Genomic DNA, 27605 nt, shown 5'->3' with positions numbered 1-27605 from the left:
CCCAAGCTGGCACAACTCTGCATAGAATTGATGCTTCACTGTGACAAACAATTTAGGAATTCAGTTTAAATCTTTTCACAGAACAATTGCAGTCAGGATCCAGTACAGGCCTTTCCATGCTGCATTCATCCTCAAGGGCTGATTTTTTTTCTTCCCCTTGTTTCTATTGAAAGATTGCCAACAGAAATAAATTGAGTGGGATGTACTTCCGTTATCACGTCTCTGCTTTTACTTAGGTATTTATAGTAAGAAGATTAAGTATGCAGAAGCTATTCTTCCTATTGAGGTGAAGCAGAGATACAGGGGTTTAATAAGCTCCTGGGTGCTGGTTTGGTCTAATGAGAAGGGCATGCAAATATCCAGGGTCTAGCTGAGTGAGATTGTCACCCTGGGAGGCTGCTGCTCCCTGCAAAGTCTCTAGGACCATCAGCCATGTTCAGCCATGCTCTGTGCCAAGAATGAGCTGGTGGCCGGAGTGGGAACCTTGATCCGAGCTCATCCATCACCTCTGAGTTTTCTCATGGGAGCACCTGCAACATAGCCTTTAACTTTTCACTCCTTGATCCGTATAGACTCTGCTGTTCCAACCTAAAACTTAAAGTGACTCATTTGGTCCGACTGGGAGCCATCTGTCCAAGTACAGAGACTTTGTAATATTGTCTGTTGTTTTCAAAATCCAGGGCCTGTGCTGCTTTATTAGTTCATGTGTGCTATGGCCTCTCCATCACATACATACGTGCTGGTCTGCTGAAAGGACCACTTGGAAGTTATCGGAGGGAGGAACAGCTTCCAGCGCACTGTGAACCTGGGGCTGGGCTGCGCTGCTGGGTTCCTCTCATTGCTTTAAGTGTTGTGAAAGGGAGGCACGTGACCGAGTATGCTATCCTAGCATGCCACACTCAGGTTGCAGAATCTCTGCCTGTCAGCCAGAAGTCACTGCCTTTTCTGTCAGGTGCTTTCACTGGTTCTAGTACTATTTCCATCAGGGGTGTGTGTGTGTGTGTGTGTGTGTGTGTGTGTGTGTGTGTGTGTGTGTGTGTACACATTTGAGTATGGGTTGCATATGTGTACCTGCAAATGGAGGCCATAGATCTAGGTTGAGAGTTATTCTTAAAGGGCCATCCCCCTTGTTTTTTGAGGCAAAATCTTTAAGTAGTATGGAATTTTCCTCATGGGTTAGGCTGACCAACAATACTGAGGATCTATCTACCTGTCTCTGCCTCCCCAGCACTGGGGTTACAAGCACACCCCTCCATACCTAGCTTTTAAGTGGGTTCTGGGGATCAAACTCAGTTCCTTGTGGATATGTGGCAAGCCGTTTTGCCAACTGAGCCATGTCTGCAGACCACTCTCTGCTTCTTATTCTGGTCTTGTTTTCACACAGACTGGATCTGTCAGCCTCCAATTCCTGTCCCTCTCTCAGAACCTAGCTTAGACTTAGGAATCTAAACTAACACTGGCCCTGTCTCCACCATTCTCTCAAGCAGTGGTCAGTCCTGCTTTCACAACAATGACTGCATCTGGTTGTATGCTAGCTCCAGCGCATAGGAACCATTTTCTCATCTCTGTGGATTTGCATAGTGCAAACAAGTTTTATATAAGTGTCTGGCATTTAATAGCATAATAAATAATTGGGTAACTGTTGCTGCAAATGACATAAATATGTTAGAGCCATTTTAAGTCTCAGCCTTCCCAAATTAACTAGGGAAAAAAAAAAACCACTCTCAGCCCAAGTCCTAGGGTACTTACTATAATAAGCATGAAATACGTAAGTAGGGGGCACGGAATGGGTGCAAAAAAAAAAAAAAAGTCCATTCTTGCTGTCATTACAAAAGAGAGGCCCTGTCTGGGGTGGAAAGGGAACTTGGGTAGAGGGCTTTAGTTTCCCACAAGGAAGGGTAACCCTGGCATCGAGCAGCTGGAGGCACACTTACTTGGCTGCTGCAGGCAATGCCTGTCTGTGGCTAGCCTCCTTGCTCTGAGTCCAAGCAGGCTCAACTCCAGACGTTGCTCTGTCATAGCCAGGGAAGTCGTGTGGCACTAGGAGACTTCTCCATAACTACAGAACTTGAAGCTGTCCTTTTCCTCCATCTTCAGAGGGCAGAGTTCACTTGCGTTTGTCCAGCATGTGTTAAAACGATGATGGTTTTATGTTTCTGAGGGAGTTTCCATGGAAGCCTTCTGTTATTTACTCTGTCAGGTTTCCTGGTCCATCCCCACCACAACCCCACCATCACTTCAGCACCAGTCTGTTTCTCCGAAAACTCTCATTGCTTTATGTATGAGCACATTAAACCACAATAAATTTATGAATACAGCTGCTCCATTACCAGAGAACAAGTTTTATCTCCTAATAAATTGATGTTTCTTTTTAGTGTCAACTGAAACCAAAATTTACACCCGAGGAACTGAACCTTAACGCTAAATAATTACTTCAATGCCACTAGTGGTGAGAAAGGGTACCCGCCACCCAGTCCTAAAGGCCAGAGCAGGAAAAATGGCTTCCCCCGTTAATTGTTTCTTGAAAGCATCATTTAGAGATGGCTGTAATTGAAATAGGAGCAGCACGCTCTGGCTTCTGAAGCAGCTACCAAAACTGCAGCCTTGTTGGTATGAGGTTCTCTGTGAGACACAGAAGGTGTATTCATGCTGTGGGGCTCAGGGGGGAGAAAAGGTTTTCCTCAGTGGTTTATCTCTCTAGAGCCCTGTGCTAAGTAATGGAATAGCTGCTTAAAAGTCCTCAGACTTCAATACACATTAAGTCTATCTCTCCTACTACAAAACATGAAACTGATGTCAATGAAAGATACAGCATGGACAATGAAATAACGTAAAGTTTAGAGACTATGAACTACAATATATCTATTTGTTCCTTTGTCGTGGCTGACAAAATACTTGATAGAAGCCACGTAATGGGGGAAGGGTTTGTCCTGGCTCACGGTTCCAGGGCACACAGCTCACCAAGTCAAAGGAGGTATGACTGCCAGAGCTCCACCTGTGGTGGCAGGAATTTGGGGCACAGCTTGTTACATCTTGTTGAGCCAGGCAAGCTGACATCCATTAATGAGTCAGGTTTACCCCCACTGACCCTTCCTCCAGCCAGGCTCCATGTGTCAAAGGTTCTGGACCTCCCAGAACAGCATTATCAGCCAAGGACCAATGCTCAAACACTGGGCCTGTGGAGCTATTTCCCATTCAGATGCTAACAATGGCCAAAGTGTGGCATTTATTCCTCTGGTGTGGAGGTGGGTATTCAAATAGGTTCAGGTGTTTCATGCACAGATAAGCACGTATCTGGAGGGCAAATAACCATTTTGGGTGCCATTTCTCGGGGCTGTCCATCTTGTTTATTGAGACAGAATATCTTACGGAGTTCTGGAACTCACCAAGTAGGCTAGGAAGGCTAGCTAGTGAGCCCCAGGGATCCTCCTGTCTCCACCTCCCCTGCACTGAGATTAAAAATATATGCCACCGTACTTAGCTTTTCACATGGGTTCTGGGCCTGAACTCAAGCCCTCAAACATGTGAGGTACACGTTTTACCCATCTCCCCAGCCCAAAGGCTGGTTTTATTCTTATTTTTGTGTATGATGCCTCAGATATGGGACTCGTTTAGGAAATATAGTGAATACCTCCAGCTTGAGGAGCCTGTGTAGAATGAAAGTATTGTTTATTTTCCATTCATTTATGCAAAATAAATATTACACACACAAACACATACACACACACACACACAGAGAGAGAGAGAGAGAGAGAGAGAGAGAGAGAGAGAGAGAGAGAGAGAGAGAGAGAGAGAGAGAGAGAGAACTGCTACAGAGACAGAACTCTTGCGATTCCCCCTCGTTCATGTCTGGCACAGACTAGAAAGTCTCTCTCCAGTTTCTGTGCATGATGGAGAATTTCAGCAGAGAATACCTGCATGAGCCAACCTGGAACCTGTGCATAGATAGGCATGACCCCGCCTCTGTAGCCCTGAATTGTCACTTGTTGTTTCTGGGCCTCAGCATTCCAGTGAACACAGCAAAGGAAAGTTCTCTAATTCGAAGGCACTGGTCTTGTGATTATGAAGTGTGAGTTCTGTTCTAGTAGTTTGCTGGAGTCCTCGGCCATACCTTCTACTCCACATAATCTACCTTTAACTGGCTGCTCTGCATTGTCCCCAGGCAGGGTCTGAGGGGGTCTGAGGGAGAACACAGGAAAGCAAACAGTGCCAGTGGGGCTCAGGGACTCTGTGTTTCATGGTTTAAAAGCCAGGCTTCTTTAAATGACATTTTAATGATGGTGACTTAATCAGCATATACTCCAGTACTTTCTTGAACAACCTATGAGGTCTTGCCTCTAACATTCTGGAACAGTTCTGGTGCTGATAGAGTGACTTTTATAAAGTCTTACTAGCACCTGGGAAAATTTTCAAAAGTTAAAGGAAGATCCTGTGAAAAATCACAAAAAAATGCACTGGGTCTCGAACAAATTTATCAAGGGTTTAATGAGAAAGTATCTCTTTCTCCTTGAGAAATGTGGGCTTAGTGTTGTAGAAAGGTATGTTGGAGTTGAGAATTATTACAATGTTAAATTATTAGCATGTTTATTTCATGGCAGATTTCTAAGAATTCCTTACTTACATGGGAGGGGTGCTTTCCATGTAATCTAAAATCAGAGGTTCTCTCGTTTAGGTAAAAAGCTCTTCTAAAGTACTTGGAATCTTTTACTATTAAAGTTACTTTAAAGAGCTAGTGTTACTATGTCGAGGCTTATACAACCCATTCATTGCTGCTGCACCACAGAGCCAACTCCTTGTTGAGAAACCCAGCCCCGCCCCACCCCACATTATAACCTCACTCCTGTGGGAAAATCCAACATCCACTTTATGCTGTGGTTTCTAGAAACACATTGTGGTGAAAAGTCGAGAGCACCATATTTTCTAAATGTAAGCCTCAGCCTTTATAACCTTGGTTATGACTTGGCAGGGTGAGAACAATGCGTTTGATGTTGAAGGTCGTTTGGGACCCAATTTGAGTGTGGTCTCAGGTATACAACGTGAATGAAGAATGTATCCATAAACCCTGAGTGTTAAGAAAAAATCTGGAGCTTATATATAGGCTTGGTGTTTTAAAATGAGGGTTATATATTTTAAAAAAAAGCATACAATTTTAAAATTTCTGTCTCCACTTTAGATCATGCCAAAGACCATATTCTTTGAAACATGGACTAAAGCTGGTAAAAACCATAGGCTTTTCTCTTAAAAAAAAAATCAAAGCTCACTGTGTGCCTATTAATCAGAATATGTTACCTGTTTACATCTATAATTTTATAGTTACAATTAAGATCCTACAGAGAGTTATAATCATGTGGTTCAAAGGGTTTGTTTAGAAATCATTTAACTAAATTTAAGATATCCAATCAGGTTTTTTTTTTTAATCTCTTTGGGGTTGTTCTATAGCTCTATTGGTAAAGTATTTGCCTAGCATGCATAAAGCCATAGGTTCAGTCCCCAGGATTGTATAAACTGGGTGTGGTGGTGCATGCCTGTAATTCTCAGTACTCTGGAGGTGGAGGCACGAAGATGAAGAGTTCAAGATTATATAGTAAGTTCAAGGCCAGCCTGGGATATGTGAAACCCTGTCTCAACAATGGGAATCTCATTTAGAATAACATTCATTGTCCTTAGGAATTATAGGAACTGAGTAGTCATTGGTAGTTGGACACTGAGGGCGTGGTGACCCATAGTCTGGCTCCCAGAGCAAAGCCATCCCACACACTGTTGTTTTTCTGACAGAAGAGGCAGCGCACAGAACATATGATGAGAGTATCTAACAGAAGGTCTTCATCTGTCAAGGGAGTATAGTAGTGAACCTTGGAAACCTAGACATGAGGATGACAATTTCAATGATGCTATACAGCCAGCAGATAGATATCACTGACAGACCACTTGCCTAGTGGGCATGAGGCTCAGGGTTCACTCTTCCTCACTAAAAAAGTATGATACGCAGATGAGATGTAGGTAAGTAGATGCGTGTTTGTGTGTGTGTGTGTGTGTGTGTGTGTGTGTGTGTGTGTGTGTGTAATAGAGAATAGCAAATAGAATAACAGTTTTAACTGCAATGTTAGAAAAAGCAGAGAGATGTTCATACTGGGTGACCATCAGCTTTCTGTCAGAGTTGGAAAAGCACCGTTATATTATAAAAATACATTCTCTGAGAATTTGATGTAATATAGTCTAGGAGCATACAGAATTAGGGATCAGGATTCCTCATCTTATTACAGATCCTAAAATGTTCATAGACACATTAGTAAACACTAAAGGAATAGAAGAGGGAGAATTGTCTTTTTAACCCTCCTAGGACACTTGTAGTCAAGTAATTTCTACCTAAAACTATGCTGAACTTAAAATTACGTTCACAATGTGATTTGTTTTTAAATGCTTAAACTATCATAATTTATTTGTTATTGCTTTTCTGGTAATGTTGATATTGTCAAATGCTAGGCTTGACACCATTTTCCTTAGTCATAAGATACACGTTTTTCTACAATTTGACATCTCTGATATTTACATACCTTTTATAGCTAATGTTTGTTAAGTGGTATCACTTCCTTTGAAGAGATACACAGAGTAGTCTACAGCCAATGGCTTCTTAAATTCCATGATGATGGGAAGTTATCATTGTTTGCTTCAGAATTTTCTTTTTTACAATTTTTTATCACAAAACTGAAACCATGTTAATTTTTAAAATAATTTAATTCATTCATCTAGGGACTGGAGAGATGGCTCAGTGGTTCAAATTAACATTTCTAGCCACAGGACGGGGGATTAATTCTCTGAGATTTGTGACATGTAAAAGGGATTGTTGTGTCTCTGTTGATTGTGACTGTAGAGAATTAACATCATAACTGCATCTACACTGTCATAAGCCCTAGGGCTCCATGGAAACAATTTTGTGAACCTTCCACTGTGTACATGTCATATACATTCATACTTACCAGAAGGGCCTCAAAGTTTATTAAACATTCTGCATGATACCACTTCAGCCATCTGTTCCATGGGCCATGCACCTCCTCTCAGCATTCTCTAGACAGTATGAGCCAAGACCATGGAGATGGTTTTTAATGTCAATACAAAATAATGTAACAGAAACCTATAGAAACCCTGTTGCACTGACAAAATGAAATGTCAGAGGAGGTCTGTTGTAATGTAATATCAGAACAAAATGCCAGCCAGAATCCAAGGAGGCACCATTATGATGTGAGGATGGAGTAATATCTGTGCCAGCCTTAGAGACATGACACTATGAGAGGAGAGGAAAGGAAACGGTGTCCGCAGAGGCTGTGACTTCACATCTCCACATGGCTTTTGTTAGTTGGCTGTCTTGTGATGGAAAAGTTCTACATTGTGTTTCCTAACTCATACTTTTGCAACTCTGGATATCCCCAGAGTCGTTCTTTTGACTAATGCCTGGCTTCAGAAGCCAGTGGTATTCTCCCTGAAGTTGTCCCTGTATGTGATTGTCCCTGACTGTGTCACCTGACTCCCTTTCAGTGCTGCTGACTGCATTCTTCATCCTAGTGGGTCTTGGTGTAGCTTCCCTGCACACTGGTCGTTGGGCATCAGCAGATGGTATGAAACACAGAATGGCAGGTGACTCGGCTGGTGCCTGGATCCATTGTTTCCCCCTCTATTTCAAGTGGAAGCTGGCACTGCCCTGCCTCCCTGACCTTCAGTAGAAGGCTGGTTTTGAAATCTGTGTCTTTGCCCTTTTGCCTGGTATATGTCTGGCAGTCTCTTGACTAGGTAGTGGTCTGCCCGTTTTCTAAGCCCCTTCTTATTATTAGAACAAAGATTCTATGTATAAGCAAAAAAAATCAAATTTTTACTAAAATCTTTGATGATGTTGAACAATTTTGAAATGTAACTATGTATCAAAGTTTCTCTAGTTTCCTTTCTGTTGCTGTGGTAAGACACTGACCAAAGCATCTTAGAGGAGGAAAGGGCTCATTTCAGCTTCCAGGTCACAGTCCACCATTAAGGGAAGCCAGGCAGGAATGTGTAGCATAAACTGTGGAGGACCGCTGCTTGCTAGTCCACTTCTATTACCATGCATACCTAGCTTTTATATGTAGCTGAGGACCAGCTGCCCAGGGAATGATGCTACCCACAGTGGGCTGGCCCCTCCTACATCAATTAACAATCAAGACAACTTGGCAGACATGCCCATAGGCCAGTCTTACCCGAGCAATCCCTCAATTGGGACCCCTTATCAGATGTCTGCAGACTGTGTCAAGTTGACAGGTAAAGGCCACCAGCACAGTCTTTGAACATTTTAGACATAGAACTAAGGATTTTACTATGTAAAACAACTTACAAAGAACAAAACGATTCAATTTTTTTTTTCATTTTTCTCAGTTATAGCATAACTTTAAAATCTGATGCTGGGGATACACTCAGTAGGTGGTACTTAGGTAGCATGCACAAAACCTAGGGTCCCACCCTAGCGTGGCATACACTGGGCATAGTGGCACACATCTCAACCCCAGCTCTTCCAGGGCAGGAGAATCACAAGTCCAGGGTCATCTTTGACTACGAGTGAGTTCAAGGCCAGTCTGAGTTACATTAGATCTTGTCTCAAAAAAAAAGAAAAAAAAATTAGCATTAAGCAACAATAGAATAATGTGACATTTAACTAGAAATGAAACAAAAGCAGAATTGGCGAATATGTCTGCAAATTAAACTTTACAGAAAGTTCCATGTCTGTGAAAGTGCTGCTGCTGACATTCATCAGCAAGACTGTGGGGGTGCAGAGACCTTGGAGAGTTCAGCCATGAACACTCTTGGTCATGAAGAACCTCGGCGTGTTTCTCAAGAGTTAGAGAAGTAGTAACTGATGATTCCCTTTCAAAGTGGAAGAGACACTGCTTTCTAGAAGACTAAACAGAAGGATTGACACATTCAAAGGAGCGTTTGGCCGACTTCCAGATAATCAGATTATCCATTTCTTTTTCTGTGACTCTCATTATTTAGGATCCTGTACCAAATTGAGTTGGCTTGTATCCATTCACATGTATCAGTCGTGAAAGAAAAAAAGGGGGGGTGGCTATGCCAGGGCCTATAACTGTGTCCTCAGAGCTCCATAATTGTGGGCAGGCTAGCCTGTGAGGAACAGCACCACCCACTCCTTACCACCCACACCAGGAAGCAATTTGAAGAATTCTGAATGAGGAGCTGCGAGTTCTCTGGTAGAAGGAAGAGTAAAGGCAGCACATGATGGAACTGGGTGAAGAATTGAATGCAGTAATCACCATGGTGACCACTGGGAGTAAACATGTGTTACAGCTAAAGAGATGTCAAAGAAAGGAAGACTACTTTGAGCACAGTGCCAGAATGTAAGATGGGGGAGGAGGGGTGGGGTCAGAGGACTGGGCTGAACCTTAAAAATGGGTTTCCATTTGGGGCTCTATAGGTGGCTTTATTTTTGAAGCTGGTGGAGTGATGTGCACATGTAATCCCAGCACTCAGAAGGCTGGGAGGATCGCCCCAAGTTCACAACCAACCAGGAGTATATAGCCAGACCCTGTCTCAAAGAAACTAGTATTTAAGTAAATTGTGTGCATTTCCTTTTAAAGGAGTACATAAATTACTGTGTCATACCCATGTGGTGTGGTTACTGTCACAGACAACCTTCATTTTTACCTTGTAGTCACATAGTCCATATATTGAAATTTTATTGTGAGTACCCATGTGCCTAGTTTATTCTTTTTTATTGTTATACTGAATTGGAGTATTTTCTCAGAATTTTTTATTGTTTGAGAATTTTGTACACGCATATTACACATTTTATGCAAACCCATCCCTTCACTCCCCTCTAGTTCTCCTCCTTTTCCCACTTCTCCTTCCCAACTCTTTTTCTTTTTTAACCCACTGAGTCCACTTGTATGAGCATGGGTGCAGGACCATCTACTAGATCATGGATCATGGGTAGCTTCAGAGATGCCAAATCCCTTAAGAAAACTGACTCTCCCTTCCTTAGCACCTATCAGTTGCCAATAGCTCACTAGATAGGGGTTGGACTTCATGAGCCTCTCCTCCAACCATGCTGGGATTTGGGATGGCTTGATCTTATCCAAGTCCTGTGCAAGCAATCACAGCAGCTGGGTGGAATGTGGCTGTAACCTTTTCTACACTGATTTCCATAGTTAGTCAGGTTTTTTGGTGTTTTGGTTTTCACCCCATGCATTAGTACCAGGCATGAGTTCCATCTTGTGGAGCAGACTTTCAATCTAATCAGGAAATGGTTAGTTACTCCCAGAACCTTCATGCCACTATTACAGTAGTAGGCTGGGCATACTTAATCAGGCCTGTCATTATTGCGGCTAACAGGGCTTACAGATGAGCAAGACTGTTGATCATTTTTCTCCTCTGCTGTCATATATAGGGCTGTCCGGCACTTCCAAGTTGATTATTGAAATGATATTTGAAAATTAAAAATAGCATAAATCAGAAAGTCCAATGATAACCGAAGAGAGTAAAAGGGGTGTGTGTGTGTGTGTGTGTGTGTGTGTGTGTGTGTGTGTGTATGAAAATGGGTCTCTTTATGAGCTTGTACATGAGGGTAGAATGACCCAAACCTGAAGGTTTCTGGGTTCTTCTGGGTAGATATTGAAATGGCCTCAGAGAAGGATCTTCCATGGTGGACATGGTCCCAACCTGGTGACTGATCTGCATCTCAGAGTACCCTTCGTAAATAAGCAAATGAAACAAAAGAAAATAAAGAATGCCATAAAAGAAAAGTGGTATAATCAAAGCTCCCTGTCTGAATGAACAGTGAGCAATATTGGTCTAAGGTGAAAAATCATTATTATCCATACTATGCTGTTACTGTAGGGGTATAGGGGAGTAGGGAGGGGTCGGGATTGGGATCACTGTGTAAGAGGCTTGTGCTTGTCTGCCTTAACAGGAAGTTGACTGAGATACTTCAGTACAGCAGAGAGTGCATCTACAGGCATACCATGCCGAAATGTCTAGATACCAGAGGAACTTAGAAGAGGAGGATCATTATAGAATCCCAAGTGTTTGTTTTTATTAAAAAGTTCATGTAGGTCTATAGAGCGAGATCCAGGACAGACACCAAAACTACACAGAGAAACCCTGCTATGGGATGTTCTGTATGGCAAATGTGTTGCTGATTGGTCAATAAATAAAACACTGATTGGCCATTGGCTAGGCAGGAAGTATAGGCGGGACAAGGAGGAGAATAAAGCTGGGAAGTGGAAGGCTGAGTCAGAGAGACACACTGCCAGCTGCCATGATGACAAAGAGCATGTGAAGATGCCGGTAAGCCACGAGCCACATGGCAAGGTATAGATTAATGGAAATGGATTAATTTAAGCTGTAAGAACAGTTAGCAAGAAGCCTGCCACGGCCATACAGTTTGTAACCAGTATAAGTCTCTGTGTTTGCTTGGTCGGGTCTGAGTGGCTGTGGGACTGGCAGGTGAGAGAGATTTGTCCTGACTGTGGGCCAGGCAGGAAAACTCTAGCTACAAAACCCTGTCTCAAAAAACCAAAAAAAAAAAAAAAAAAAAAAAAAAAAGTTCATGCAGATAACTCATGCTTCATTGTATTGAGTTATATTGATTGAAATCACCAGCAAAAAGATGGAAGGTAAAGCAAACCATGTCAGTCCTTGATGAGAGAGTAGCAAACCAGGAATCCAGATTAATACATCTTGGCTGTCTCAGCTTGAGTTGAAAGAGTTTCTTGGGACTGGGTGGTCAGAGCAGCATCTGTCATGGAGCAGGGTTGCTGGTAGCTAGCCTTTCAGGTAGCATTTAAAATGTAGATGGTATACACGTAAAGAACTTTGAAAACATGCAAGCCACTCTAAGTTTAGCTCTGTATCAACAATCCCGAACAATTCCAATCACTGATTGTATTCTCGTGTAGTAACAAAGCCCAAGGAAAGAGGGTGAGGTGACTGACCAGCATTTGTACTAATTTCCCCTCTGCAGATAAAAAAGTTTAAGCTGTAACACGGACAAATCATAAATAGAAATAGTTAACTAATAGTAATGAAATTAATAAGAGCCATAAACTAAGTAGAAGTAAAGACAAGGGAAATATTGTAAAGTCCTTCAAAATATTGAAAAACAGTGGCACTGTGGTAGCTTGAGTAAGAAATGTCCCCCATAGGCTCGTGTATTAGAACACTTGGTCCCTGTTTGGGAAGATTTTGGAACCCTCAGGGGGTGGTGGCATGGTAGAGGAAGTATTCATTGAGGCAGGCTCTGAGGGCATATAGCCTCATCTCCTTCCCAGTTCTTTCTCTGCTGCATGTCTGTGGCTGAAACTGACCTCTCAGCTTCCTGCTTCTGCCTCATGCATCTCTAGCTGTCCTGCCATTGAGGACCATGCCTCAGGAACTGTAAGCCAACACAATGTGATCCCCCTATGGCCTCAGGACTATAAGCCAACACAATGTGGTCCAGCTATGAGCTGCTTTTTCACATGGAATTTTGTCACAACAAAAAGTAACTAATACAGACACATAGAAAGTTTCCCTTCATATTTGGGTGTATCCAACTTTCTTCCATTTTCTTGAGGCTTTCTTTCTCTTTTTCCTAAGTAAAGGAGTGTTTCCCTGTTCTAATTTTGGTTTTCAAAGTGATTTCTATTATGAACTGTATATGTCTTACTATATTGCTTCCTATTTTGAGTCATTTCAGAAAACCCATATAGAAATTAGCCCTTATTTTAAATTAAAACACAGTATAGCGTTAAGCCCTGCACTACATTGGGATTTTACCTTTAAACAGAATAAAAGATATAGCTCTCTTTCTTTTCTATAGCATTTTGCAATTATGCTATCATTAAAGACAAGAGAATGCAAAAACATAGGAAATGTTAGCCTGGATTCTATGTAATCATGTCATGATTAAAGAATTAAAATAATGGTTCGATAATTAGTTTCTATGCTTGCATGATAAGACCCCTCTAATAAAAGGGAACATGATAATCATTTTATTTTGTCATTGAAATCTATCATCTTTTGTTACTTAATTTCCATTGCTTTTTTATTTCAAAGTTCACAACATAATCCTAATTTTTACTTTTTTTTCTCTCTACTGTTGCATTTTTTTTTTAACCTGGAGGTATTGAATTCTGTCTGCTCTTTAATCAGACTCCTGGATGTCTAACCTCAGCTTGAAGCACGGACCTTAACTCTGGGTCACAGCTGGCTAACCTTTGCATCCCTGGTGGCTTTATTGAATGAATAACACAACCATAAACTTCCAGCAACTCTCTCACCCCCTGAAATGCCTTACAAGCTCCTACCATTTATTTGAAAGTTGGAGAGGCCACCTATCTAGGAAACGTACACTTTGACAGCTAACCCCAGGTTACAATGACTCCTTGAGGCGTATGGAGAGAAAAAAAAAATGTCCTGTGCGATTTCCCACAGGTGTAACGCCTTACAGGTGTCTTCCCAACTGCTTTTCGATCTGTAGGTGTGCCTCAGCTCAATTTCTTCCCATCACCTGTTTTTATGGCTCCACAGGGTGGCTTGCTGGGGCGCCGCCCACTCTGAGCCCAGACCCTGCCTCTGACTGCTGCCTGCCCTTTGCCCGGTTCCTTCAGTGAGGAGGGGGAGGGAGTATAAGGTCACTCAGTCTCCCTCTCTCTGCTGTCTCCGGGGTTTTCGGCCCCACCAGGTTCTCTCATCAAAGACCATCTGTTTAAAAAGTTCTATTCAAATACGGCTTTTTTTTCCCCATACAAACTTGGATACCCAGTTTTACACTGATATGTTTTTAAGGTTTTGTTTTGTTGCTTTTAAAATATTTTATTACATTCATTTGTTTATCGCATGTGTGTATATATGTGTGTGCAGCAGTGTGTGCATGTGGAAGTCAGAGGATGATCTGAAACTTCTCTCCTTGCACAATGTGGGTCCCAGGGATTGAACCCCGGTGTTAAAGTGCCTCTGCCCGCTGAACCTTCTCACCAGCACACTGATAATTTTTTTTTAAATATCCAGGTATGAGGCACATACCCCAGGTGTTTGGGAGGCTGAGGCATGATGATGGCTCAAACCTAGCAGTTCAAGGGCAGCCTGGGTAGCACAGTGAGACCTCCTCAACTAATAATAATAATAATAATAATAATAATAATAATAATAATAATAATTTTGCTCTGTGACCTAGGCAAGTGCTTCCTCTGAAGTGTTAGCATCCCACAATCAATAGTCCTTCTGGGTAGAAGCTAGCCTGAATTGTGCCTGGCTCCAGCCAGTGAGGGCTCCAGTGGACTTCTCTCTCTATCCTTATTGTTGGGTCCTGAAGCTGTATGTGTCTGTGTACATGTGTGTTCTGCAGCTGGAGGAATTCCCCTCAAAAAGTACAGCTAAATTCCCCTCCCTCCTGCTTGAGACCACTGACAGGCTAATAAGGAAGAGTGATGATGGTAATAAACCCAACTGCTTATAAAATGATAGGGTTGTTACCAGGGGCCACAGAGGACGGGTGCAGTGTCCATTCCTGAGGCTTCCCACCAGCGAGATGACCTCCCTGTGATCCACAGAACGTCCTGGGACGCAGAGCTATCTTTATCGGAACAAACCTGCGATTAACAGTCTTGATGGTTAGCTTTTTAACCCAGAGAGTATAGCTATATGGTTTTAATTTGTTATGATTTATTATACTGAAATTGGTGTGAAATGGACAACAAATCATGGTGTCACAATCTGGAGATGAATTCTATCAGCTGAGCAAGGGGAGTGCCTGTGGGATTTGCACAAGCATCTCATAATTCTTTTCGTATTACAGATGATGAGGAAAACTGTAAAAAGAAACCGAAGGTGACATGGTATTCCCTAAGTAGCTAATTTCACATGTACACATAGACACATATAAATAGAGCTACTTGGTCTCTGTTTAGATGCCTCTGTACAATTTAAAGTGATGGATTTGTATACAGGCAGAGATCTATTTAAAGTGATTTGTACACAGGCAGAGATCTATTTGCCTGAAATCCATTAACCCAATACTAAGACCATGGCTCCATCTCTGATGTATTGGGGTTATCTCTAGAAAATGAAAACATTACAAGGTATTTACCAGTCATAATTTATTTGATGCTTATATTTGAGTGAAATTAGATTCACCCACCAATAGAAAAGTACTAGGATGGGAGAAAGAGCTATCCCAAAATATCAAACACTATAAATACCCTCCTGCATCACACACACACACAAAATCTGCCCCTGTTCAAAGCTAACTTTGCATGCATAATTAATTAGAACATCACATTCTTGCTTCACAGCCTGAAGAGAAATTGAATTCAGGTGTTTGTGGAACATATGGGGGGTGTACTGCGAATTTATGACCTGCAGCTTGAGTGTAAAACCCCAAGATATTTGCTGTTAAAACTTAATGAAGCTTGTGCAGAAGAGCTATTTTTATTTGTAAGCTGGTAGCCAGTGCATCTCTTGGTTTAGCCTCCCCACTCCTTTTCCCATTCCTCATCCACCTTGGAGCCTTGGAAATGGTGGGAATCCATATACCTGACCAGCCTGCTTTAACGGTCAGCCGGCTTGAGAACTGGTTTGCTCCACATCATTTTGGTCTGTCCAAATTTTAACTCAGCAATTTGGGCTTTGTCACTTGGACAGGTGACAAGACGCAGAGGAATGCCTAGACAGAAACACTTCCCTTCCGCCCAAAGCAGCAGAAGTTTTAAAGAAGGGGTGATAACATCTGACCCCTTGTGAAGACAGCAGAGCTGCTGTGCGGGAGAGATGCTTTAGTTCCCAGTGCTTGTTGCCATGCGAACGTGAGCGTCTGAGTAGATCCCCAGCACTCACACAGAAGCCCAGGCATGGTGGTCCATACCTGTGATTTCCGTGCCGGGAAGGCAGGGACAGGAAGAGCCCTGAAACTCATAGCCAGGTTAGTGAGCTCCAGGTTCAGTGAGACCCTGTCTCAGACAATAAGACGGAAAGCAATTGAGGAAGGTACCAGGTGCCAACCTCTGGTCTGCACCCTCACACGCATATCTCCTAATGCTCGCAGATACCACGTACGTGCGTGCACACACACACACACATACACACACACACACACACACACACACACACACACACACACTTACGATGTGGAGGCCTCAAATTCATTGTCATCTTCCTAAGAATAAGCATGTCTCAGAGGACAGGTCTCCATTACACCCACCCCTGCCTTGCTGCTTGTTCCTCCGGTTGAGCAGACCGCTCCAGACTTGAATGCCAGGAGGAAAAACAAATGCGAGCTCTCCCTTCTAACAGATGGGTGTAATGAGTTTAATGAGGAATCTGTATTTGCTTACTAATTTACAGTAATTAAGAACTTACTTCTGACATCTGTAGATGAAAACTATTTCTCTGGCAATGGCAAGATCAGGACTATTTTATGGGATTGCTAATCAGCACAGAACACACCTCAGTGTCAGGAAGGTGGCTTCCTTGGCTCCGAGTTGGTGCTGTAATTTGGTGCTGCTGTTTGGATCCCTTGAGTGCAGAGGCACCCCATCCGTGATTTGCCATCTCTGTTTAAAAGTTTGGTTGCCTCCACGCTTTCGTGCTGACTGTCTGTTCTGAAGGCTTACAACCCCTCACATCTACACTTGACATCACAGTGAGACATTGCTTAATGATGTGAGGTGTTGCTGGTTGTCGAGGCTGCCTGTTTCCAAGACTGCTTGACAAGTATGCCCCACATCTGTTGCTCCCACCATCACTCTTTCTGTTCCAATGTCCCTTTTGCTTTAAGTGACATCCATGAAACATCTGCACTGCAGACTCAGTGTTGGGACAAAACAGGGATGTAAAAGCTGGACACCAGAAGAAGGGAGTTCTACTAGGAACTCCTTTTCCTTCACTCATTTCTCCCAGTCCACGTGTTTTCAAAGATAACAGTGTTCAGAAGTGGGGAGATGGCTCAGCTTTGCAAGCTTGAAAACCTGTGTTTGATCTCAGGACACATGTATAAAAGGACTTGCAGTGGTGCACACCTGCGATCCTAGTACTGGGGAGCCAGAGTCAGGAGGATCCTCAGGCTAGCTCACCTGTCAGCTCAGCGCAATAGGTGAGCGTGAGCACCAGCTGAGCATAGTTGGTGAGTGTGAGCACCAGATTCAGCAAAAGACCCTGTCTTAAAAAATAACGTGAAGAGTGATCAAGAAAAAAAAAATCTAACACCATCTTCTGGCACACACACACACACACACACACACACAGAGAGAGAGAGAGAGAGAGAGAGAGAGAGAGAGAGAGAGAGAGAGAGAGAGAGAATAGTATACTGTCAAAGTGATGGAAACTTCCCAGTAGGAAAAAGCTTGATTGAGTGTGGATTGCATTATTTCCAGGATCTGAAATATCTGGAAATTAACTTATTGTGTTTTAATTAGGAATAGAATAATGGCCCCTTTGCATCCTCAGTAATTGGGTGCAAAGCACAGGTGTGAAATTCACTAGCATTTGGAATACTATTTTGAGCTTAGGCCAGAAAGTAAATTGCTAGGACTGAGGATAGAGCAAAAGTGAAGTGGCTGAGGGTGGAGACCGGCGTGGCTGAGAGTTGTAAGCTAGAAGACACTCTCTCTTCCCCAAGTTGTTTATGGTCACGGTGTTTTATCATAGCAATAGAAACCCTAGCTAATGCACAGATTGTAAGTATGTGCCAACATGCCTGACTTTTTCTACATGGGTTTTGGGAATGCTTACATGAAAGTTACTGAGCTATTTCCCCAGTTCTTGTTATATTCTTATACTGTGGAAATGTTCTTGTCAGGTGGTAGTCAAGAACACAAGAGAGCAGACCCTTGGCAATCACATTTAAAATCCCTGCTGTATCTCATCCATAGACATCCTGTTGGACAGAGTAAGTCATCTGGCCATGACCAGTGTCAGTGTTTTCTTTTTCTGCCTGACAAATTAACACAAGTTCAGTCATTTCAAACAGCACATTTTATATTCCATTTCTGTGGGTCTCATAGTGGACAGTGAGGAGGTCAGCAAGGCTGGCTATTACATGGAGGCTGTGCTGGGGAAGTCCTGGCCTCCTTGCTTGTCCTTTGCAGCTATGGAACTCGGAGTAGGCAGCTCGATTCCAGAGGTAAGCAGGATGGATCAGGATGGATGCTATATTCTTAGGTTGTCATATAAGTGTAGTCACATGCACTCAACAACAGTGACCCCACTAGAAGGTGAGGGATGTGGGGGCCACTTTAAAGTATGCCCTTCACAAATATTTGCTGAATAATGCAGTCTGTCACAAGCCACTGATGATGATCATGGACAGGACTGAGAAAGAGATATTTGCATGCTCGTCCTGAAAGGACTGTAACACAGGCTTACATCAGAGGATAGCTGGGGGGAAATTAAGTACAAAGCTGCCCTGGGAAGTTAGGAAAGGATTCATGGAGGTGGAGTTTAATTTCCTGTAGAATTCTGAAAGCTGAAAAAGAGAGGGTGGGAAGGAAAGAAAAATGGGAGCAAATGCATCCCTTACCCCATTTAGCTGTTCTCTTTTTCACTGTCAGATCTAATCATCACTGTCGCCTGCATGGACCAGGGAAGGCTGGCCACAATCTAGTTGCATGTTGTCCACCTTCAAATTGGTTTCCATGTCTTTTCTTCCTTCCATGTGCATGACCAGAGGCACCAAGGTGGTGATGCCTGTTTAACAAGTGTATGGTTGCCTCTCTTCCATTGAATTTGGTCTTAATGCTCTAACCTTGCTTCCAGGTTTCCAGATTTCTGTTGCATAATTAAAAAGTGTAAATGTTAAGGTATTTTCAGTCTGTAAGGCATTCATCAGATCACATCACAGATCCTTTTCTCTCTGCAAACCCTCTTTGCTCATCTAGGAAGGTAGGTCAGAAGGCAAGCCCACAAGAAAGTATGTCCAGGCTCAGCTTGCATTGGAAGGAGAGGGTAGATTAGGAGAGCAGGGCTCTAAGGACAGATTGTCAGATTGTTGGTACACTTCAGTAGGCACCAGACATCCCTTTGGATACCAGAATTTGTGGATGCCAAAATTTCTTACTTGATGTTGAAGGACATTTGCATAGAAATCTGTGAACATATGCCCATATACTTTAAATCCTGTCTAGATTTGTAACACCTAATGACATATGAGTGCTATATAACCTACCAGTGTGCTTAATTATGTATGGAATAACAATTTAAGTCAGTCATGGGTTGGTGAAGTGGCTCAGTTGGTAAAGGCTCTTGTTGTCAAGCCGGCGACCTGAGTGGTGGAAGGAGAGAACCACCGTCTGCAAGTTCTTCTCTACACGGTGCACATACACACAATAAAAGGGCAATGTCTCAAGTGCCAACAGAGGTTGCATTCTTGTGATTTTAATGAGTGGTGTGACAAAGTCCCATGTTAAGGGGACTTTTAAAAGTTAAGGGGTGCCAGGTGGTGGCAGCACATGCCTTTAATCCCAGCACTTGTGAGGCAGAGGCAAGTGGATCTCATGAGTTCGAGGCCAGCCTGGTCTATAGAGTGAGTTCCAGAACAACCAGGGCTATACAGAGAAATCCTGTCTCTAAAAACCAAATAAATTAATTAATTAAAAATAAGTTAAGGGGCTAGAGAGATGGCAAAGTGGTTAAGCACATTGGTTCTTCTTCCAGAGAACCTGGGTTCAATTCCCAGCACCCACATGTTGCCTCGACCTTTTATAACTCCAGTCCCAGGGGATCTGATGCCATCCTCTGGCCTCTGTAGGCACTGCATGTACATGATGTACAGATACACATGCACCCATATGCATAAAAATATATAGTAAAAAAATTTCAAGTTATGATCTTAACAATTCCGCCCCCCCACCAATATTTCCTACCCAGTGACATTTGAGCCCAAGGATGAGCTCTCTGGAGAACTGACTGCATCTCTTTCTCAGGACTGCTGTCCAGGGACCATGGTCCTCACCTTGATGCAGTAGAAATAAATGGCTTAGGGAAGCAAACAGGAAAGAGCAGCTGCAGAATATAAAGTGGAGGTGGCTGCTGGCGGCCAACCACCCTATTGTGTTTGGCTTGTCTTGAATCAAAGAATAAATTAAGTCAATGATTAAATTTAGGGTAAAAACTGTATAATTTCTTTTTTAAAAATGGAAGTGGCTAGGAGTTGGTAAAGTTCTTACTGTGCACACATCAGGAGCTGAGTTGGACCTCCAGCACCCATGTAAAAAGCTGGGCCTGGTCCCAACACTAGAGAAATGGAGACAGGTAAATTCTGGGGCTTGCTGGCCAGCCAGCCTAGTATAATCCGTGAGTCCCAGGTCCTAGTAAGGCTCTGTAGGATAAAACAAGTTAAATGGCACCTGAGAGAGAACATCCAGGTTGACCTATGCCTTCCACATGACCTGTACATGGGCTTGTACCCACAGAAACATGAGCGTACACATACACATTCCCCCACACACCAAAGGTAAATTGGAGGGCATCAGTGTGCCACATCCCTCTGGCCTGCTGGAACCAAGAGCCTCCCCATCTTGCCCCACACATCACCCCCACTTATCATGGACTGTATGTGGAACTCCTGTGTTATGGACCCTTCATTCCCACTAATTGCCAGTGAGTCATTGGAGGCTGCCCAACTATAAATCCTGGTTGTTGAATGTAAGCCTGAGCCCTGCCCTGACTGGCAGTCTCAGCCTTCACAAGCAGCACATTTACCATATTCTCTAGGGTGGTCATTCTTTGTTCAGTGAGTGCAGACAGGCATGGCTGTGCAACCTATGCCCTCACCCTATAATCCAGGAGCATCCAGTCAGCAGGCCTGCAGAAACTCCAGTTATACTTAGCACAAATGAATGCATCAGCCACCATCAGGGAAACATGCAAGGCCCACCAGAGGGCTCCATGCCATGTGTCCTGTGCAGTCTGCTTTCCATGGACCTCCAAGTCCCACTGCAGCATGCACGCACACTGGGCCAGAATTCTCTGTAGAACAGGACCCGGAACACAGCAGAACAAAACCCACATCATTACTGAACTAAAGCCAATTTTCTTCAAATAGTCACACACACACACACACACACACACACACACACACACACACACACACACAGACCAGTCACACTACAAAAGCCAGTATTGCAAGAGGAGGCTAAGTGCTAGCATTTGGACCAAAGCTGTCTTTTGTCTGTTTATAGAGAACATCCTAAACCCCCATCATCTCTGTTTAGATCTCTGGAAATTGCAGTTTCTAGACTCCTCATTATGACTTCTTTAGTTTCAGTCATCTCTTGAATCTACTTTGGTGCTGTTTTTATTTATTCCTCACCAACGTTGGGGGTGGGGGGATAGGAAGAAAAGAAAAGACCAGCTTTAAGTTGGCACCAGCCCTAATCTAGGTTGATTGGGATGTATAGGGATTAGTCACTATTGCTAATGAATATTTAAATCTCCTTTGGTTTTCTTGGCAAAAGAGGGCATCAGAGTTTTCAAAGCCCAGATTTGAATGATTGGCCCGTCACAGTCTGGCCTGGGAAACAAGTAGGCTGGTGCAATAGTTCCCTCTCTCAAAGCCAGGTCTTACCTCCACACTGCCAATGGTTATTCCCAAAGGGCGCTTGATGGCCTTCCCATCCTGGGAAATCATCATCAATCATGAAACCATTGCAGCCTGCCTTCAGCTTAAGCCAGGAAAGCGCCACCGGTTTAGCTGGTCTAGGGCAAGCTGGTCTGATTCTCTAGAACACAGGCTGAAAGAAGGTAGAGGGAAGAAAGGGAAACTGGTTGGGCAGATTGGGAAACCAGGGCCCAGGTGACTTCCAGGGCTGATCCTAGAATGCCACTGAGGTTACCCAGTCCTAAAATGAAGGACACTGGGTCAGCCACCTTGTTGGGGAATGACTTCCAGCTCATCACAGACAGTGGAAGGCTGGTTTTCATCCCTTGCATTAACGTACAGAAGAGTTGTGCAGTGATCCTGGTGAGGTCGGGGCACTTGGATAGTTAGTCTTGCCTCTGCTCATCCTCCCATTGATGTAGGTTGGGAGCAAGAAAACCACTGTCCCTTTCCTCACTGCTCAGTGTCTGTCGCTTTGTGCTGGCAGCCAGACCATTGTGTGCCCAGGTAGTCACTGGTCACATGGAAAAGAAAGAACTATAGGTTGGTAGCCAGTGCTAATGTGCTGGAACAAGAAATGGCTGTATCTGTATTTTTATAAGCCACTGGGAATAGCGGCCTGCATGCCTCAGAAGCATGGAGGGAACTTTGGAGACTGTGTGAGAAGCTTGCATGATTTCAAACAGCACATTTACAGACCTGTTAACTCTCATCTTCTCAGACTGACCCACTCAAAACCTTTGCCACTTACCTCCTTAAAATGTCGGTTTCCACACTTGGTGGGGTGAGGGCAAGTGCTGCCTTCTCTACCCGATTACAGCTGTTCTCACTACAAAAGGAAGTCCAGCGCTGTACAGAGTGAAAGCTTGTCATTGTTTGTCATTGTTTAAGCAAGTGCTTTGCTCAAACACCGCCGTAACCTGATTTTTCTATGTTTCTCATCATACCATGAAAATCACATTTTGTTCAAGGCCTCGATGACATATAAATAAGAAGCTGATGAAACAGCAATATGATGTCATCCTGCATATCTGTGAGATCATGCACACATTCACACACGTATGCACATCCATACTCAAAGATACATATACACATATAATAGTGTTGTGATTATAATTCTGCATATCTATAAAAATATACACATGTATTCATGTTCTGCATATCTGTAAAGATATACATGTGTATTCATGTACACAGAGACAGAGACACATTACATACACCACATACACAGATACATCACATATACACTTCACACACAAACAGAGGTGCACAGACCACAGACACACACCACACACAGATACACACACACATCCATGCACAGACATACAGTCATGTATGCACAGAGACACCCACACAGATGCATATGCATTTTTTTGTCTGCAGCTCTGCAGAAAGAACATGCTTGACCAGCACTGTATCACTGAGCTACATCTCCAGCCCCATTTTAATTTTTGGTTTAGATTTTAATTTGAAACAGGATCTCACTAAACTGCCCAGGCATGGCTAGAACTTTCAATCCTCCTGCCTCAGCCTCCCACCCAAATGTTGGAATAGGTATATGCTGCAACACCTCGCTTGTGAGGCTGAGTGTTGTTGCTGTTTGTTTGTTGGGGGTGGGGAGTGTCATCACACTTGGTTACAGATGATATTTATGGAAGATAATTATCTCTGCTTCATATGTAAAAATACAAGAATGGTGTGCCCCAGGCTAGGGAGCTGGAGGAGCTAGTCTGGACCCTAATTGTTCTGATGTCCAAAGCCACATCTTTCAGACCTTCACTGCCGGCACCTAACCAGATTATAGAAAGGAAGTAAGGCTTTGAAAGGTCACTACAAAAAAAAAAAAAAGATCTCTCTCCAAACATGTTTCACCCTCTCAGATCTCTGCTGGAATAGCCACAGTGAGCCTAAGCCCTGAGAACAAACGAACATTTCAAATGCCCGGATTTTGTTGTGAACATTCACTTCCTGTTTCAGTAACGTTCCACAGCTAGCTGCCCCCTTTCCCTAGCCCACTGCGGTTTATGGTGACTGTTCTTGAGGGTGCTTACTGCTGCCTCTGCTCTTTTAGCAGCCGATCCACTCCGAGCAACCATGACCGGATACAGCGTCTGCGGCAAGAGTTCCAGCAAGCCAAACAGGATGAGGATGTGGAGGACCGGCGCCGTACCTACAGCTTTGAGCAGTCTTGGGTGAGTGTCTGGTTCCTCAGGCCAGCATCGGGGCTAACAGCTGCCCCGTAAGAGAGGCCCCTGAGCTATGACCTCAGTCCTTTATGAAATAAGACAAGACGGAGCCCAGTCCCTCTGACCTTTAGCACTCTGACCTTTCCCTCATTTCCATCTGGGTTTCATCATTGCTAATTTCATTTTATATCTTGTTCCACCATCTGTCCACCGTGTAATAGGTTCAAATAGTCATAAGACGAGACACCACCAAAGAACGTCTGCTCTCAACTGAGTTGATTAGGTTTACTCAGTGCTTTTCTGTGGAGCAGAGACAAAGTAAGTTCAGCTCCTGCTCATTTGTGTCTGTGAGACAGGTTGGTAATTCTTGGTTCTTTATTCTCCAACCCCCTTGATATTTGTTTTGTTTTGTTTTGTTCTGTTTTGTTTTATTGAGACAGGGTCTCATATGTCCCAGACTGGCCTCAAACTCACTGTATAATCAAGGATAACCTTGAACTCCTGATCCTCCTGCCTCTGCCTCCCAAGTGTGGTACTACATGTGTGCATCATTATGCCACTTTTCTGTGGTGCTGGGCATCAAATCCAGGACTTCATGCATGCCAGACAAGCACTCTGCCAGCTGAGCCAAGTATTTGTTAAATCCCTGTTTATCTGTCTTCCCCTCTCATCCATCCTCCATGCAGCCACTTCAGAGACTTCTTTAGAATGAAACTGTGGCTGCTACTCTTGTTTCCTGCATTTCACATCTGTGAGACCTGTTGGCACTTCTAGGAGTAGAGGGATGGGAGCAGAGTTGGGGTTGGAGACAGAGAAGGTTTTGAAGGCTCTCTGGGAAGAGAGAGAGTCAGAAAGAACTGCTCACGTAGGCCAGTGCAGCTCTGAGCATTGGAACTTCCTATCCTCCTGGTAGCTCAGCCCCCACTAAGAACCAAGGAGACATATTTGCAGAGAAGCTCTATGACTGAGATGGAAGAGACCAACAGGCAGAAGGCCAGGATGTCCTGATGAGGATTCTGGATCAGGATTGCTCAGTCTGGGTAGGGGACCTGTGCAGCTGGGAGATGGACTACCACGGTGGCTCAAGAAGATGCAAGAATGGCCAGAAGCCTCAGAACTGTAGTGGGAAGAGCTATGCCATCCTTGCACTTGAGGAGCAGAGGCAGAGGAGACCAGGGCCTAGACCTTGCTGAGTCCCTTCAGAAAAATTCTGGGAATAAAATACATTGTGCCACTTTTCTGGATGTGGCAGAGGAAGAATGGTATTAGGAAAGACTTGAGGGCACATGCCCCTTCTTGGTCAGAGGAAGGACGAGCCTCCCAGCTGAAGTGAACCCGACAGGTGGCTGGGTTGAGGGAGGACTGAGTAAAAGTGGGGATCCCAGAGAGTGCAGCCATGCTCATCTTCACCAAGTATGTTTCCTGGAATGTCAGGGTGGTCTTTGGGGCCCTTCTTGGTCCCGATACCGACTTCATCCTGTGTACTCTGTGAAGCAAGAAACCTTGCTTCTGATGGAAGATTGATTTAGAGCTGAAAGGAGGTGGAAAAGGTGTGGAAGCTGCATCAGGGGGATAGGCCTCACCTCAGATCAAGAGAGGAATGGCAGTTGGCAGTGTGAGAGCAGCATTTGGGTGTGAAAATGCCCCCACGAAGCCCATCCTTGCCTGGCCGTGGGTGTTATACACTGATTCAACACTGAAACAGATTTCCACTTGTCCTCTAGAGCTGTTCTGCTCTGAGAGGGGCTTTCATTATAAGGGATTTGATTTATTTTCTGGTGAATTGAGTCATCTCTGTAGCAACAGGATGGGATTGTGCTAATGCACTGGTGTTGTTTGGTGTAATTGACTCCATCTATCCCTAAGAGGTTTCCTAAAGCAGGGTTCTTATGTGATGTATAGTTAACTACATCTGAAGAGAGTCCTGGGGACAGTGGGAAACCTGAGAAGAAAGCAGCCACCATGGAGGGAAGCAGTTGTCACTTACCCCGCTCTAACTTGCAAGCTCCTCATGGTTTGACAGTCCCCACACCCTGCCATGAGGGCCACTGTCAGGAACCTAAGAATGCGGCTTTCAGACAAGCATCTTCCCATCACTCACTTTTCAGTTAATGGCTTGACTTCTCAGGCTTCCGGAATGCTCACAATGCCCCATTATCATGCAGTACAGAAGAACAAATCTGTGAAAGACTGTCTGTCCCTAAAACCCTGCAGCAAAGGTGATACAAAGAAAGCCACTCTCAATCTTCCTGCCTCAGCCTCCCAAGTGCTAGGATTACAGGTGTGGTTACCACTCTGGCTTCTGACTGGTCACATTGTGCCCACATAAAGGAACTTCAAGTCTGAGGCCAAGTGAGTGTCCTCTCAGTACAGGATATTTTCACAGAGAGAATTTGGAAGGATTATATCTCAGTCTGAATGAAGAAGTGTCTGTGATTTGGGTGTTTCCACATTATCTTTTTAATAGGAGCAATCACTCTAGAGAAAAGACCGGAAAAAATTTCTGTGCTTTGGAAACTTGACTACCAAAGGTCATAGGTCAAATTACAGTGTGCCAGATGCCATTGAAACTCTAGACAGACAGCGTGGCCTATGTATTGTTTCCTGTGATGACAGAGCCGGCAATTACTCGGGTGACGAATTGGTTACCTTAGGCATGGAATAGTTTCCTCAATTGTGGATCAGAAGTTGACCTTTTCCTCTCTTTTTCTTTTTCGTTTGCAAACAATTGAGATCTTGCCGAGAATTCTCTCTTTTGCTGATGACGTAAGTGAGCTAATGGTAGCTATCATTCCGCTCTGCACAGTAATCCTCACATCAGCTCTCCCTCTTCCCTCCATGAGAGCTGCTAGCTTCTTCAGAGAGTAACTCCTCTGGTTTCCCTGGTCCCTTCCAGAGCTAGGAATCTTCTTTCTTCCCACGTGTCTGCTGACCTTGTAGCATCCCGTCCTCGGAAGGTGTCAGAGCATAGCCTCACATGTTGGAACAGTCCACACTCATTTTATTCTTAAAGAACTTCAAGTTCATCTTCAAGCTGCCTGGAAAACGTAGCACACATAAGCTGTAATACTCATGCACAGTCCAGCCAGAGGTATCGCAGAGAGTTTCCTAGCCAATGACTCCATCTACAGATGCATCACATAGAGAGTATCTTAGCCAACAACTTCAACGACAGAGCTTCCTGTGGCAAAAATGACTGCAGGTAGCCCTAAAAACTCATCTGTTTTGGAAATGTTCACTGTAAACCCCAGCAGTGTGGAATGCACCTGCTCATGGGCCTTTGTTCATGACACGGTCTGGGTTGGAAAGAGCTGTTGTGGGACAAAAGGCCTTTACAGGAGCACAGGCCCAGAAAATTTTTGAGCTCTAATTGGAGCATTTTCTCTCCCAGGTTGAGGAAGAGGAAAAGCAGGTTCTTCCCCACCTCATTGCAGGTGCAGCCCTAACAGAGCAGCATACTGCTGTAACTCTTCCATAAGGCAACTTAGGGCACGTGACTGAGCAGTAGCTGGGGTGCTCATTATTACGAGGTGCTCGGGTATGGACAGAACCGACAGTTGCTCTAAAGGAATTAAAATGCAGGCTGTCCACACCAGAGTACAGCCTGCCAGTGGAACCCCTCAGACACCTAGCGTGGCACACAAGGAGATGCGCAGGCTGAGACAACGGAGAAATGGGATAATGGAGACTTTAATAGTATTGCTAATTCCTTTCCATCCCTGGTCAGTAGTGACTGGAAGTACTTGAGTCCTTCAAGGAGAAAACTGACCCTGGGCATTGTGAATGGCCTCGTCTTTCCTGTACTTGCTTTG

General features: G+C 43.9%; 1 protein-coding gene across 3 annotated transcripts in view; it reads left to right on the top strand.

Annotated features, from left to right (window-relative positions):
- Pard3 (par-3 family cell polarity regulator) overlaps positions 1-27605 on the top strand; it is a 559217-nt gene that overhangs the window by 520157 nt on the left and 11455 nt on the right. For all 3 annotated transcript variants that reach the window (XM_059263788.1, XM_059263787.1, XM_059263786.1), the window contains exon 23: positions 23679-23799. In XM_059263788.1, coding sequence (XP_059119771.1) covers positions 23679-23799 — 121 coding nt within the window. The remainder of the gene's footprint in view (positions 1-23678; positions 23800-27605) is intronic.

This window comes from Peromyscus eremicus, chromosome 5, assembly GCF_949786415.1.
Source record: "Peromyscus eremicus chromosome 5, PerEre_H2_v1, whole genome shotgun sequence".
Classification (NCBI taxonomy): domain Eukaryota; kingdom Metazoa; phylum Chordata; class Mammalia; order Rodentia; family Cricetidae; genus Peromyscus; species Peromyscus eremicus.
This window is presented reverse-complemented; position numbering and strand designations above follow the sequence as displayed.